The following is a 14077-nucleotide window of genomic DNA, read 5'->3' as shown; positions in this document are numbered from 1 at the left end:
AAAATGTGGCTGTGTCTAGCTGGTTTGAAATCAAAACTCTGAAGATAACCTGCTCCCAACCAGGTTATTTGTTCAACATACGTTACCATGGTGATTTAGACAAGTAAATAGAGCCACTTTTGTGACACACTACAGTCTGACTTTAGGTTCACCATAACTCCATTAATCTGGCTGAAAGTATACTCACTGGATTACTGGATTTGGACATAACTATAAACAAAAAATAAACTTCATTACTTTGATTATTACACAAATAATTGCTCATTATTTGTTACCAGACTAGCACCAAAACACAATACAGTAGTATAGTCATTTGTATTGTCTTTGTTCCATGATTTCACTCCCTATCAACAGGGTATGAACTACTACAGGAACTATTTCTAGCCGGGCAGTTTACACAACATGCTTGTTCCTTATCTCCACAAAGCTTAAAAACATAGTTACAAGTCTCATTGCACTCAGCAGAAAACATCTGTTGTGGTACACTATAGGTATGTCAATAAATGTAATCCACTTTCCAAATGGAAGCACCTCAAATTCATAACTTAGGCTTTATAAAGCTTCTGAAATGCAGTGCATTGTGGGGTTGTGAAATGGCTTTAGACAATCATTATCTCACAGCAAACGTAGCTGCAGCACTGTCCTGTTAACAGGCACTGTTGTCAGTAAATTGCACTTACGTCAATTCAACGTTATTTTAGGTTGCTTGTGTTAAACAAGGCTGAAAAAAGTATTTTTCTTTAAAAACAAAAACAGGTTTGTTATAGATGTGGTTTAAAATGACTTAAAAACTGAAATAAGTTAACTATTTGTACATTTTAAAATTATAGAAGTAATCAAATTAAATAAAATTAGTAAACTTAAAACAAAATGACCCTTTGCCCTGATTAAGACCTCCCCATGATTCTTTGCCAACCAAGTCAGTAGTTTGTTTTATTGATCAGCAGCGACATCCCTCCCCTTCCCGTTAACACTACAGTATTTGATGAGGAAATATGACAACGTGTTTGGGTCTCTCGTATTAGGTGACTGTCTGACTGGTAGCCATAGTCCACAGAAACTCCAAGACAGGTGGTATGGTTCGATTGAAGCTACACAACATTTTATTTCTTGTACTTTTCTGCAACTCAAATGGACAGTTTGACAATTCTAGGAGGTAAGAGGCTTTACTGACTCAGTACCTGCTGTGTGTTGGACATTACATCTTTGAGGTTTTGTTTAATAATCGTGCTGTGCTCTTTACAGGCGTCCATGGATGGACAGGTATGTGTGTGTGTGCACAAACATGTTTACATAGGAGGTCTGTGCGCAAGAATCATACAGTACAGAAAAGGTTAAGCCTCTGGTAGCTTCAGTTATTGTTTTTGAATCTCATCCCCAGATTTGTACCAATTAGGCGATACTGGGATCTTCATGAGTAAGTAACTTTTCTTTAACATTTATTTTAAAATATCAAATACAGATTTAATACCCTTCATCTTTGGATATGCACTCTCATTTCCTTATCAAAAGTATTCTCATCATGGTTTTGTGTGGCCTTTTCTGCTGTAATGATGAAGAATTTCTTATGTCGCTTTTGAAAATATCATTAAGGCATGTTCCTTTTTAATGTTTTTTTTACATTTGTTATAGCAACTTCCATGTCATCATCCCCTCTCCATTTTCATTTTAACCCTGTGAAGCCAATCTGAAATAATTGACAAAAATTTGCATTGTTTGAAAAGAGTTTATTGAACCTGGTGACATTTTTTTAAAGAAATGAAATACTGTATATCAGTTTAAATTTGTATCATATTTGCTGCATGTGGCATATGTTTTGTGCAGTTTATTTACAACATGGTCTCTGCAGATGACAACACGTGCAGACAGACACACACACACATCCCATACACAATTGTAACTGATGTGCAGTATTACCGAGTACAATTTTTCCCACTATAACAAAGCATTTTATTCTATTTTGTACAGCACTTTATTCTATTGTATAAATTATTTTATTCTTGTTGTATAGTGTGTTATTCTATTTTTTCTTATCCTATTTTATTGTGTTTTCTTACCTTTTATTGATCTTAAAACTTGTACTTTCTGCCGTGACCAAAAAATTTCCCACCTGTGGGACTAATAAACGTTTATCTTATGTTATCTTATCTTATTTCATAAAAATAAATTTTGTAAAATTCATTTAGGTTTTTTTATTTGAGAAAAAAATGCTGCTGCTGATGCAGACGTCTCAAAATCTCACAAAATCTCATGCAACAAATATGATACTTGGTATTACCACACTGAAGATCAATAGAAAAATGCAGTGTCATAAGCTGTATGTTGTTATATGTGCAAAATATGTTTTATCCCAGTCTCATTTAGCAGCACTATGTGATGACTGAAATTAATATGTTTCCTCTTCATTTGTAGGAGAGAAAAACCACCGAAAACAATTAATCCTTCACCAAGGTACAGACGTTCACCAAATGCCTTCTCTTAATATATCATATATCAGTCAAACCAAATTGCATATTGTGTTTACCAAAGTGTATTCTATTTTTGTTTATTTTATTTTTTTTAATTGTATTACACTGTTAGTTATTCATATTTTATGCTGTGACTTGTTGGTTCAAAATGAAATTGTTTTTTAGAGTTATTCTAGAGCAGTGGCTCTTAACCTTGTTGGAGGTACCGAACCCCACCAGTTTCATATGCACATTCACTGAACCCCTCTTTAGTGAAACATAAAATATGATTTTTTTCAAATTCAAGACATAGATATGTTTTTTACTGGTGCACAAAATGAGCCGTGCATGTCACGGCGGAGGCTCTGCCGAACCCCTGAGACTGGCTCACTGAACCCCTAGGGTTCGATCAAACCCAGGTTAAGAACCACTGTTCTAGAGTCATTTACCAGAGTAACATAGAAATGCTGAAATTGTATAGCAGTGGTACTGCAGTAGCCACAATAAAGACAGCTGAACCACTGGTGACAGTAGTATTAGTGAAATCCGTGTTTTGTTGCTCTCCTCCAGGTTTGTTCTGCTGGCTCCAGATCTGCTGAGGACAGACAGCGATGAGAACATCTACTTACAGGCTGATAGTGTGTCTGACCCCATCACTGTCTACATCGTGATCCAGGACTTCAGCGAGGCTGTCACATTTTTACAGGACTCGGTCACACTAAACCAGGCAAATGGATTCAGCACCCTCAAGCCTATACAGGTGACTCAGCAAGCTCATATTTAAGGTTACCGATTCAACTCAAACAGAGGATATGTGCACAAGTGCCATTTGTCTGAAGCTACTAACCTACATCTGAAAAATGTGCAAACTATTTATGATATGATGTTCAATTTAAAAGCCACAAACAAATATAAAAGGAGCAGTGCAAAATCTTAGAGAGTGTTTGTAACATGACTCATCCTCATTGTTTGCATGCAACTGCCTTCGCTCAGTTTTATTTATTGTTAGCCAAAGGACCAGTGAGCTGATGTGATGGTAAGACGTTGCCCCTCCTAAAAGTCCCAAGAATTTCTGTCCCCCCGGGAGTCAGACTTTAGTGGAATGAGATTTATTTGTACAGCTTGTCTTGGATATGAATGTTTGTGAAATGATAAAATTCATTGACAGAGAGCAGCTTTTGAGATTAACTGTTTTCTATATCACAATCACATCTCAATGCAGCTTTCCTCTGATTTATTGAATCGCGAAGAAAAGAAGAAGAAATTTGTGACTCTGAAAGTGACCTTTGGAGGTTTCCACGTTGAGAAGAGGTTACTGATGGTAACCTTTCACTCTGGGTACATCTTTATCCAGACAGACAAACCCATCTACAACCCAGGAGATACCGGTGAGAACACAAGATACTGATTAAAACTTCAAAGAAAACTTCAAAATAAAGATGCGAATAATGAAAACAACTATAACATGACTAGAAGAGATAGTTTTCAAGTTGAATCTTAAATAGCATAGTTGTTAAGGACTATTTTGAGATGATAGTGATAGCAGTTGCTGAAATGTTTCCAGTAGCAAAGATCATAAATAATAATTTTGTTTGACTGATTTAAAAGAAACGTCTCTTTCTTTTCCTCTCGTCTCCAGTTCGACTTCGAGCCTTTGTGTCTTCTCCAAACTTTAGGGCCATTAACAACTCCATCGCAATAGATATTGAGGTGAACAAACCATTGATTGCGAATATAAAATCTTGTTATAAATGCTGAAATATAAAATGCCAAAAGATGTTATTAAGACCTAAAACCATCCATGTGACACTACAAGAGGGATTGTCCTGTAGCTACATAACTTGGTAGCTTTTGTAGAAACTGGATTCTGGCAGTATTTTGGTGATATCTCTTTCATGTACTGAATGTATCAGCTCAAATGCTGACATAGTTTCTGTGTTATAGAATCCAGATGGTGTGGTGGTTAAACAGGTCTCCAGGACCAGGGCTGTTCATGGCATCTTTTCGGAAACATTTCCACTCTCTGAATATGTCAAGTAAGTATCAACCCATTTGGTAGATCTTTTAGAGATCTATTACAAGCTGTGTGATAGTTTAACACAGATATTTGATAGATTCTTGGCTTCTAAGTTGTCTTATCAAATTCTTAGGAAGTCATCATTCCAGTATGATTTTATCTCATGCACATGTTTACGTTAGGCCACCACCTGCCCCAGTTTAGATTTTAGAGTATCTCACAAAGGCTGACTGGGTGGCACACAGAGTACCTGTTTGCTGCTTAATGTGTGCAGCGAGTCAGCAAGACTAACAACATGGCATGACAGAATGTTAGAATCTCAGGAAAGAGAAGAACAAAAACAAAGACATTTTATTTGACCTTTACATTGTTGGAATGAATTGTGCGTTCGGTGCTGAGCGACATTTATGTCTTCCAGTGAAGGAACGTGGATTATTACAGCAAAGTTTGACCACTGGGAGGAGAACACTTTCACCTCTCAGTTTCAGGTGAAGAAATATGGTAGGTGGAGTTATTATGCTAATCAAATTAGCAATATCTTTCCCTGTGTTTCCTGAATGTCACATTCACTGTAATGTTTCTGTTTTAGTGCTTCCTGCCTTCAATGTTACCTTAACACCCAAGAAGACCTTCCTTAGCTTGGATGACAGTGAACTGGTAGTAGAAATCTCAGCCAGGTTTGTTTATTACACTTAAATACACCAACAAACTCTCTTACTTGTGACTTTTTTCAACATCCTTTGGCCATATTCAGTCTCTAACTAAATCCTAGCCTGTCAGTGCTATTGAAATGTTATTTCCATTACAATTAATTTTAGTTTAACCATATGTTCTTAACCATAAGAACATTCATGGTCATCATTTTCTTGACTTTGTATTTTCTCTGCTGCGCTAAAGAAATTGCACACACATAATTATACAAAAAACATTAAAAAGTAAGGGGCTTCAAATTACATATTTAAGGCTCTTCCGCAATGAGCTAATTTTTCCTACCCAGACGTTACATCCATGTTTTTTACTGTCTGTCCAAGAGGTCATTAGAGGAACTGCATATTCTGTGTTGGCTTCATTTGGCTTGGGAATTGTTAGAGAGGTATTATAAACACACCACTGACTGATGGATAGCTGTTTTGGGGACTGTGTTTCAGGTACCTGTATGGAGAGCCAGTCCAGGGGACAGCTTATGTTGTGTTTGGAGTCAAGATCAATAAAGAAATGATAAGATTACCTTCAGTGAAGCAGGTGTCAAATGTAAGTTTACCCTAAACGTTTACTATGGCTATAGATTTTGGCCTCTGTATTTTGGATCTATGTCAAAATTTATTTGCTTATTTGCTTCCTTTTACTGTTCTATTATTTTCGTTTAGCTCTGATGCTAAACAACCATACTGCGACAGTAAAAAAAACTGCAGCCTTTTTTCCCTTTGTATAAAGGGAGATACTGTTAGCAGCTACTGCTGTTAATAACACTTAGGCCTTAGTCACACAGGCCTGCGGCATTATATCTGGCAACCACGTGTTCCAAGGATAAAATATGTATTCTTTAATCAGGTGCGAGTGGTTGGTGGCAGTCACTGTGAAATCAGTTGTTTCACTAGGTGGAGACCAGCTAGTGACCCTCATGGTAGCCACTGGCTGGTATTTCATGACTGACTGGCAAGTAGTATGCACTGAAAAGTCTCTGCGTGAGTCCTTTGGTTGCTGGCAGGCCACGTGGAAGACACGGGCTCACCTACAAAAACTTGAAAGCTACTCACCTAGCAGTAGTGAAACTCTGAACAGAGTAATGCTAACTGGAAGATAAAACTTCTACTCTGAAGATAGCATCCTCTGTTACTACAGCTCAGAAAGCCAATGGGAAGTATTTGCAGACAACTCAGCAGGGCCACATACTAGGGCTGGGTGACTCAGACCATACCTGCTTTTTCTATAGACCGCAATGCTTAAGTCATTTTTATCTATGTGCAAAATAGTTGCAAGTAGTTTTAAACAGGAAGTTGGTGAGAGCCATGCGGTCTGAGTGAAGCTGGAGAACAAAAATAATAATTTATAAGAATTTTCAAAAGTTAAAAAAGGTTTAAGAAATTATTAGTTTTGTGCTTAGTTTTTTTTAGCATGATATGTTATTAAACTTGGAAAAAGTAAAGCAACCCCCCCAAAACAAACAAGCAAACAAACAAACAAACAAACAAAACCCCCAAAGGCATTGATGCCCCAAAGTCTTCATAAAGCATAGTGGCTTTAAAGAGGTGCTTGAGTCAACAGTTTATATATATTAAATAACCAGAGGAGCCTGTTCAGTGACAGGTTGCTTCTCCCAAAGACAAGAACCAACAGACTCAAAAACTCCTTTGTCCCACACGCCATCAAACTGTTTAACTCCTCTCTGAAGGGGAGAGGGAGGGGAAACTGGGGGACAAAGGAGGGCTGGAACAACTAAGGGGACCCCTGCTGTAGTGCCTTTTCACTGTGCAATAGTTTTTGTTAATATCCAATGGTGCAATATATTCACAATACTTGAAATGTGTAATTCCCTTGTATTCTTATTCCTATTTATTCTATTTATCTCTTTTGTATACTCTGTGTTTATATATGTCTCTGTATTTATATGTGTGTATATATGGTATATTTCTGCTCACATTCTGTAACTTCTGTCGGTGCTGTGCTATTGGAAACCGAATTTCCCGGAGGAACCCACCCGAGGGATTAATAAAGTTTTATCTAATCTAATCTTTATAGCAGGGGTCTCAAACTCCAGCCAGTGTCCTGAAACGCTTCCATGTGTCCCTGTTGCAACACACCTGAATAAAATTAGTAGGTCAATAGCAAGTAGGGCTGCTCGATTATGGCAAAAATGATAATCACGATTATTTTCACTGAAATTGAGATCTCGATTATTTGACGATATTTATTTAACAATAACAATGTATTGAATAATGGCTTTAAAGATGTCAAAAATAATATAAAATAGTGTGCAAATACTGATAACAGTGCAAATGTTTGCAATATAAAAAATAAATGAAAAATGTAAACATCTATGTTTAGTGAACTTCAAAATCCTGCATAATACTGGTTGTTCACTGTGTTAATTGAGCAGTGGTCTTTGGCGAGGAAAACGTTACCGCGTTTGTTATCTCCTTGTGTCTCTGGGAGCTGGTGGGATATTTAGTTGCGTTGTACAGGGTAGCATGAATGGAGGTCTGTGAGGATGAAGCAGGTGTTGTCAAGAGTTTTTCTCTATGTTCCTTCATTGTTTGATCGTATGTCACTTTGTGAGCGGTCTTCAAATGATTGAATAAATTTGTAGTGTTGCTCTGTGGTGCAGCTACAAAGTTTACACACTATATCTACTTGATTCACGTCTGACTCCGCAAACCCGTAATGTTTCCACACCATTTAAGTCGTTTTACCTCTCTTTTCAACCAACGGCATTCTTTCTTCAGCAGCCATTATCCTCTCCTCACCAAATAACTTCTGCTTAGCTTTCCGAGCTTCCCTCGGGTCCTCTTAATTGTTGTGACGCGTGTTCGAAACGCAGAGAGGTGCGCTCGATTTGCCACACGGAGCAGCGCGAGAGGAGGAGCTAATAATCGGCTCAGTCATTTTTAATGATCGTTGAAAGCCCAGATCGTAATCACGATTAAAATTCGATTAATTGAGCAGCCCTAATAGCAAGAATATAGAACGATTGCATGCTGAAGTGGCAACCCCTAATCCTACTCAAGTAAATTTAAGTAAATGTAAGTGTTTGGGAAAATGTACTTCTAAAAGTACTTTTATTGCACCATGTCCATTCACTCAGGAGCTGCTGTAACAAGAATCAAATGGCTGAATTACCACCTCAGCATGCAGTCAAATTCTATACTCTTGCTAATTGTATTCAGGTGTGTTGGAACAGGGACGCATGGAAAAGTTTCAGGACACCGGCCCTCGAGGACTGGAGCTTGAGACCCCTGGTTTATAGTAATAACAATTTTAAATACTGGGTGGGCAAAATGGCCTTTCTAGCTGCTAAATGTGTTGTCCTGACTGTTTCTCTTTCTGCAGCTTGATGGTGGAACTGTTACACTGAGCATGGAGGAGATCAAAAGTGCTTACCCCAACATTCAATCTTTGATTGGGAACTCTGTGTATGTCAAGGCCTCTGTGCTCACCAGCACAGGTGAGCATGAAGTGTGAGCCAGAATTTCAGACAAACTAAAGAAAGTCAACATTTTGAAATAAATAAAACAATAACTAAATAAATTAATTAAAAAATAAACATGTTTAAAATGCTGCAAATCTAAAATAAGCATAAAATGTGCTGTAAATGAGCAGATAAATTTCGTGTGCTTTCTTATGCAACTAACTCAGAATTTTGGACATACTGTTAAGTTGGCTTTGTAACTGCTTCATGTACTCACATCGTTGATGATCAGCTTGTCAATTTTGCCTTGCTCCTTTTCTGATAACTCTCCAGTGTGTTGTAATTAACCACTGCTTGCCAGGATCAATAGTGTCTACTGTGAAACTCCAAACTGACGCAACTTAAGCTCTGAATTGTATCAACATGCCCTTTAGCATTCTGGATAAACCAAAGCAATCAAAACCTTTGACTCTCTTTAGTATCACATTATTTGGAACTATAGGTCACACCCTGGACATGTCACTAGTCTGATGCAGGGCTAGATTCTTTGTTCATAACATTAATTACCTCAGTGGTTATTAATACAATTTTTTTTGATTGTTTGATGATCATTACAGGAAGTGATCTGGTTGAGGCCGAGAAGTCTGGCATTAAAATTGTGGAATCTCCCTACGTCTTATTGTTCCAAAACATACCAAAGTACTTCAAGCCAGGCCTGCCATTTGACTTCACAGTAAGGGTCATTCTCTGCATTTTCATTCTATTTGAATGAATTATTGAAGTTGAAGAGAATTTTTTTCCAGATTCAGGTGAGCCACCACGATGGTTCTTTGGCCCGTAACGTCCTGGTTAAGCTGAACTTGCTGGACACTCCATTAGTCGTGTCCTCCGGAACCACCAGAGCTACCATCAACATGCCCAAGAATAATCAACCACAAACCATCATTGTTAGTATGACTGTTCTACCTAACTGATTCTACCTGTGTATGTGATCTAATTTTTTTATTTAAAAGGAACCCCGGCTATTAAGACATGTTTGCGCTAAAATATGCACTGTGCTTTCAATAACATAATATAACACAATAACATAATAATATGTGATATTAAAATATGCCAAAAGTTTTCCTTTTAAGCACATTTTATATAAAACCGATTTACCAGTAGGCCGCCATTGTTATTTACTTCTCAATGCACTCTGGGTAGTGACGTCACACGGTTGCATTGACTTCACAGTTAGCAGCGCACTGGAAATGGCTTCTGTTCCAGTTTGAACCAGAGCAGTCCGAGAGAGAGGATGAAAATAGTCAACCAGTACTTAGTTTAGATGAAGATGAAAACAATCCGTCACACGAGGACGCGAGAGTGAGGGAAACTACTGGTGTCTATGCGGCTACTGCTTGCCAATGGCAACGCCGTCGTGCCAAATTATGTATCCCCGACAGAATTTGTTTCCCCTGCGTTGGGACCTTGGCACAACATCAGATGGGATTATTTAAATAAACCAATGACATTTTGAGTGATCATTATTTGTATCCTTCTGTAACTGTACAGTACTGTACTGAGCTAAAACCTCCAAAATTTCAGGAGCAATAATTCTTGGGACAGGGGGAACAAATTGTGGCAGGATCAGCCTGATATTATTTGTATCCCACTGTAACTTTACTGTATAAAGAGCTAACATCTCCAAAATTTCTGGAGTAGTTAGTCATTATAAGAAGTGTTTGTTTCATCTTCATCCTAAACTAAGCACTGGTTGACTATTTTCGTCCTCTCTCTCGGACTGCTCTGGTTCAAACTGGAAAAGTTGAACAGAAGCCATTTCCAGTGCGCTGCTAACTGTGAAGTCGATGCGGTGCAACCGTGTGACGTCACTACCCAGAGTGCATTGAGAAGTAAATAACAATGGCGGCCTACTGGCAAATCGGTTAAAAGGAAAACTTTTGGCGTATTTTAATACCACATATATGTTATTGAAAGCACAGTGCATATTTTAGCGCAAACATGTCTTAATAGCCGGGGTTCCTTTTAAGGTCAGGAAGTCTAATTAGTTAGTTACATTTCTAGCTATTGGTATTGGTCTTAGTTTAATACTTTTTTCTTTTCTGCTTGTGGTTTTTTTTAAGTAGAAGAGATAGAAAAGAAACACTGGCACAAGCCTACATTTTTTTTCTGTTTGGTTCCCGTTTTGCAGGCTGAAACAGCACAGGATGGCTTGAGACCAGAGCAGCAGGCAAAGCAACAGGTCACTGTTCAGCCCTACACCACCCATGACCATGAAAAGAACTACCTGCATGTCTCCACAGGAACTACCACAGTGTCTTTAGGAGAAAGACTGTCTGTGAAGGTCACAGCCAGTCCTGCAGATGACTCGTTCAGAGGATTCATCAAAGTTATCACCTACCTGGTGAGCTGACATGTTGTAATACACGTGAACATAAAAAAGAATATGGGACAATCAGCTGTCCACAAAAATAAAAAATAAAACACACATTCAAAGATAAAACAATACTAATACTTAATGCTAATATCTATCTATCAATCTAAAAAATAAATTACCACGGCCGGTTGGTTAACCATCACCATTTTGTCCGTCTGTATCTGGAAGTCCTGCAACCACAGTGAAGGGTTTTCAAGCATGAATGGCGTGTTTAAGGTCATCCCAAAGCTTCTCAATCTTACTTTGACTAAGCCATTCCAAAACCTCTTTTTTGAGTCATTGGGGGTGGACTTGATCTTTTTCATATTATAGTCCTTTTGCATAACCCAAGTGCTCGTGAGCTTCAGGATATAAACTGATGATCAGACATTTTCCTTCAGGAAAGTCTTGTATAATTCATGGTTCCATCAAGTCATCCAGGTCCTGAAGCAGCAAAGCAGGCCCAGACCATCACACTACCACCACCATGACTGTTTGACGCTGTGCTAGCTTTATACCAGATGCAATAGTACTCACATTTTGTCTTGTCAGTCCAAATGTGAGATGAACCTTTGTGTTCTTTTTGGTCAGCAGTAGTTTTCTCATTAGAACTTTCCCATGGATGCCATTATCACTCAGTGTGTTTCTTATTGATGAATCAACACTGAATGTAACTGAAGTAAGTGAGACCCGCAGTTCTTTATATGGTGTTCTAGCTTTGTTTGTAACCTCACAGATGAGCCGTTGAGGCTAAGTTGTTGAGGCCAACCACTCCTGGGAAGGTTCTTTACTGTTTCAAGTTTTATCCATTTTACGGATAATGGCTCTCACTGTGGTTCACTGGAGTCGTAATGCCTTATAAATGGTTTTGTAACCCTATTCAAACTGATAGAGGCCAATAAAAAAGTGTGATAAATATGCAAAAATCTAAGAAATTTACAACAGGACAATCTGTCGGATGATGAGTGTAATCAGGATGCACTTGAGCTCAGTTCTAAATGCATAGGAAAGGCTGTAATTACCTTTGTATACATTATATTTTCATTTTTTTTATTTTCATTTTTTAATAATAGAGTGTTGTGTTTAGAAGCTTAAGGTGAAAAATAAATGTAATCCACTTTAAAATAACATGACAAAATAGAAGTGAAAAGTGAAGCACTGTGAATACTTTCTCGATACACGAAATATATGTGTGTGTGTGTGTGTGTGTGTGTGTGTGTGTGTGTGTGATTCTCAGATTCTCAGTAAAGGAAAAATCATACAAGCTGGGCGCATGGATGTAACTGGTCAGCTGGTCACCAACATCGGGCTGATGGTGACACCAGACATGATGCCGTCGTTTCGTGTTGTGGCGTACTACATTATTCCCTGGATTGGAGGAGAGGAGGTGGTGTCAGACTCCATCTGGATAGATGTGGTGGATTCCTGTCTTGGAGGGGTGAGTCCTCAGCTCTCTCACTCACTCAGAAGCTACAGTGTTTACCAGCTGGAGGGTTGGTGGTTAAAACCCGGGCACCTTCAGTCTGCGTGTCAGAGTGTCCTTGGGTATGATACTGAACCCCCAGTTACCCCGGGTGCATTCATTAACCATTATTAAACGTAGTCTTAAATTATGATTTTATTGCATTCTTAAATGTTTCTGATAACAAGAAAACCAACAAACGAAAGATTAAAATTTGTTCTTTTCTTTAGTCTTTTGTTTATTGTTCTGTTTGTGGGGTTTTTTTGCTTTCATTCTCTGTTATAGCTCACAGTGGGGCCAGTGGACGGCATACCGAGAGACTACCTTCCTGGGAAGATGTTTCGCTTTAAGATAAGAGGTGACCCGGGGGCAAAGGTCAGTCTGGTGGCTGTGGACAACGCTGTGTATCTTCTCAGCAGGGACAGACTCACGCAAAAGAAGGTGAGCCTTTTTGACTTTGGAAAATTTGTGTTTTATAATATTGATAATAGACGGAAAAAGACAAATGCAATGCAGAAGTAATTTCACCTTTTGTTAATGGAACCCTTTGCTCAGATTTGGGACGTGGTCGAGCACGGTGATATTGGTTGCACACGAGGGGGAGGCCGAGATGCCAAGGGGGTATTTCAAGATGCAGGACTGCTTTACTCCTCCAGCAGTGGCTTTCAAACCCCAAATAGGCAAGGTATCTATGAGCATGGAGCATCTGTGGAAAGTTTAAACTTTTTAGTCCCTCTTTATAGCGACTAAAAAGCAGCTGAAGACCATGTTTCTGCCGCAGATCAGACCTTTCTACATCTACTACGGCCATTTTGTCTACAATCTGCTCATCAGTTGGGCCTTACACTGTATATTACAGTGCTGTCTATTAGGCATGGGTTTAGCTAAAAGTTAGTATACTAAAACTGACTTAAAACTAAGATTTATACAAATCCGGTTCCATAAAAACTTGGACATTTAGCTAAATGTACATAAAAATTCAGTGCAATGATTTGGAAGTCACATAAGCTCATATTTTATTCACCATGAAAAATGCAAATGATTGCATTTTTATTTATATTTTACACAATGTCACAGCTGTTTTGAAATTAAGGTATAACTGGCAAGTAGTTTCAGTTTGTTACATTAAGTGTAGCAGGCATCGGTTTATATTTAAGCCAATCTGTACCCTTTTATGTCTTGATGAATTCAATTAAACCCATACAAAGCAGTAGACCTCAGTGCAGTTGCGCGTCTTATTCTTCTCCCCATGTTACACCACCATGCCAGATGTAAGGGTCCCAACACTTCACAAATCCCACCTTAAACCCTGATTATGTATACAAAGGTTAATAGTGTTATTCTACTCTTCTTGCCCCAGCCTTGCAGTGTCCAGGCAGTGCCAGAAGGCGGCGCTCTGCTGAACTGTTGCGACGTAAAGCACAGCTGGGTGAGTGCTGCTGAGATTAGCTTGTATAAAATGTGCCTGCAGTTTAGCTCTGCTTTCTCTGCTTTTCCACCTTGTAACATTAGTGTGAAATTTATGGCATCAAATAAATAATTAAGAGAAGGTGAATTTCATTAAATGTTATGGTTAAACAGCAGATGCGGGGCAACATTATCAACAATT

General features: G+C 38.4%; 1 protein-coding gene across 1 annotated transcript in view; it reads left to right on the top strand.

Moving 5' to 3' along the window:
* The first annotated feature begins 996 nt into the window (after positions 1 to 996).
* Positions 997 to 14077, top strand: part of LOC100709003 (complement C3) — a 31905-nt gene continuing 18824 nt past the window's right edge. The window contains exons 1-19 of the mRNA XM_005458683.4: positions 997 to 1156; positions 1246 to 1263; positions 1382 to 1417; positions 2413 to 2451; positions 3018 to 3207; positions 3670 to 3835; positions 4087 to 4157; positions 4392 to 4483; positions 4883 to 4965; positions 5054 to 5141; positions 5613 to 5715; positions 8512 to 8626; positions 9208 to 9323; positions 9394 to 9537; positions 10782 to 10994; positions 12244 to 12444; positions 12754 to 12909; positions 13024 to 13153; positions 13829 to 13897. Of these exons, the coding sequence (XP_005458740.1) occupies positions 1077 to 1156; positions 1246 to 1263; positions 1382 to 1417; positions 2413 to 2451; positions 3018 to 3207; positions 3670 to 3835; positions 4087 to 4157; positions 4392 to 4483; positions 4883 to 4965; positions 5054 to 5141; positions 5613 to 5715; positions 8512 to 8626; positions 9208 to 9323; positions 9394 to 9537; positions 10782 to 10994; positions 12244 to 12444; positions 12754 to 12909; positions 13024 to 13153; positions 13829 to 13897 (2110 nt within the window). The 5' untranslated portion in view covers positions 997 to 1076. The remainder of the gene's footprint in view (positions 1157 to 1245; positions 1264 to 1381; positions 1418 to 2412; positions 2452 to 3017; positions 3208 to 3669; positions 3836 to 4086; positions 4158 to 4391; positions 4484 to 4882; positions 4966 to 5053; positions 5142 to 5612; positions 5716 to 8511; positions 8627 to 9207; positions 9324 to 9393; positions 9538 to 10781; positions 10995 to 12243; positions 12445 to 12753; positions 12910 to 13023; positions 13154 to 13828; positions 13898 to 14077) is intronic.

Source organism: Oreochromis niloticus, linkage group LG6, assembly GCF_001858045.2.
Source record: "Oreochromis niloticus isolate F11D_XX linkage group LG6, O_niloticus_UMD_NMBU, whole genome shotgun sequence".
NCBI lineage: Eukaryota > Metazoa > Chordata > Actinopteri > Cichliformes > Cichlidae > Oreochromis > Oreochromis niloticus.
Note: the sequence above shows the minus strand (reverse complement) of the source record. Positions and strands in the feature narration are given on the sequence as shown.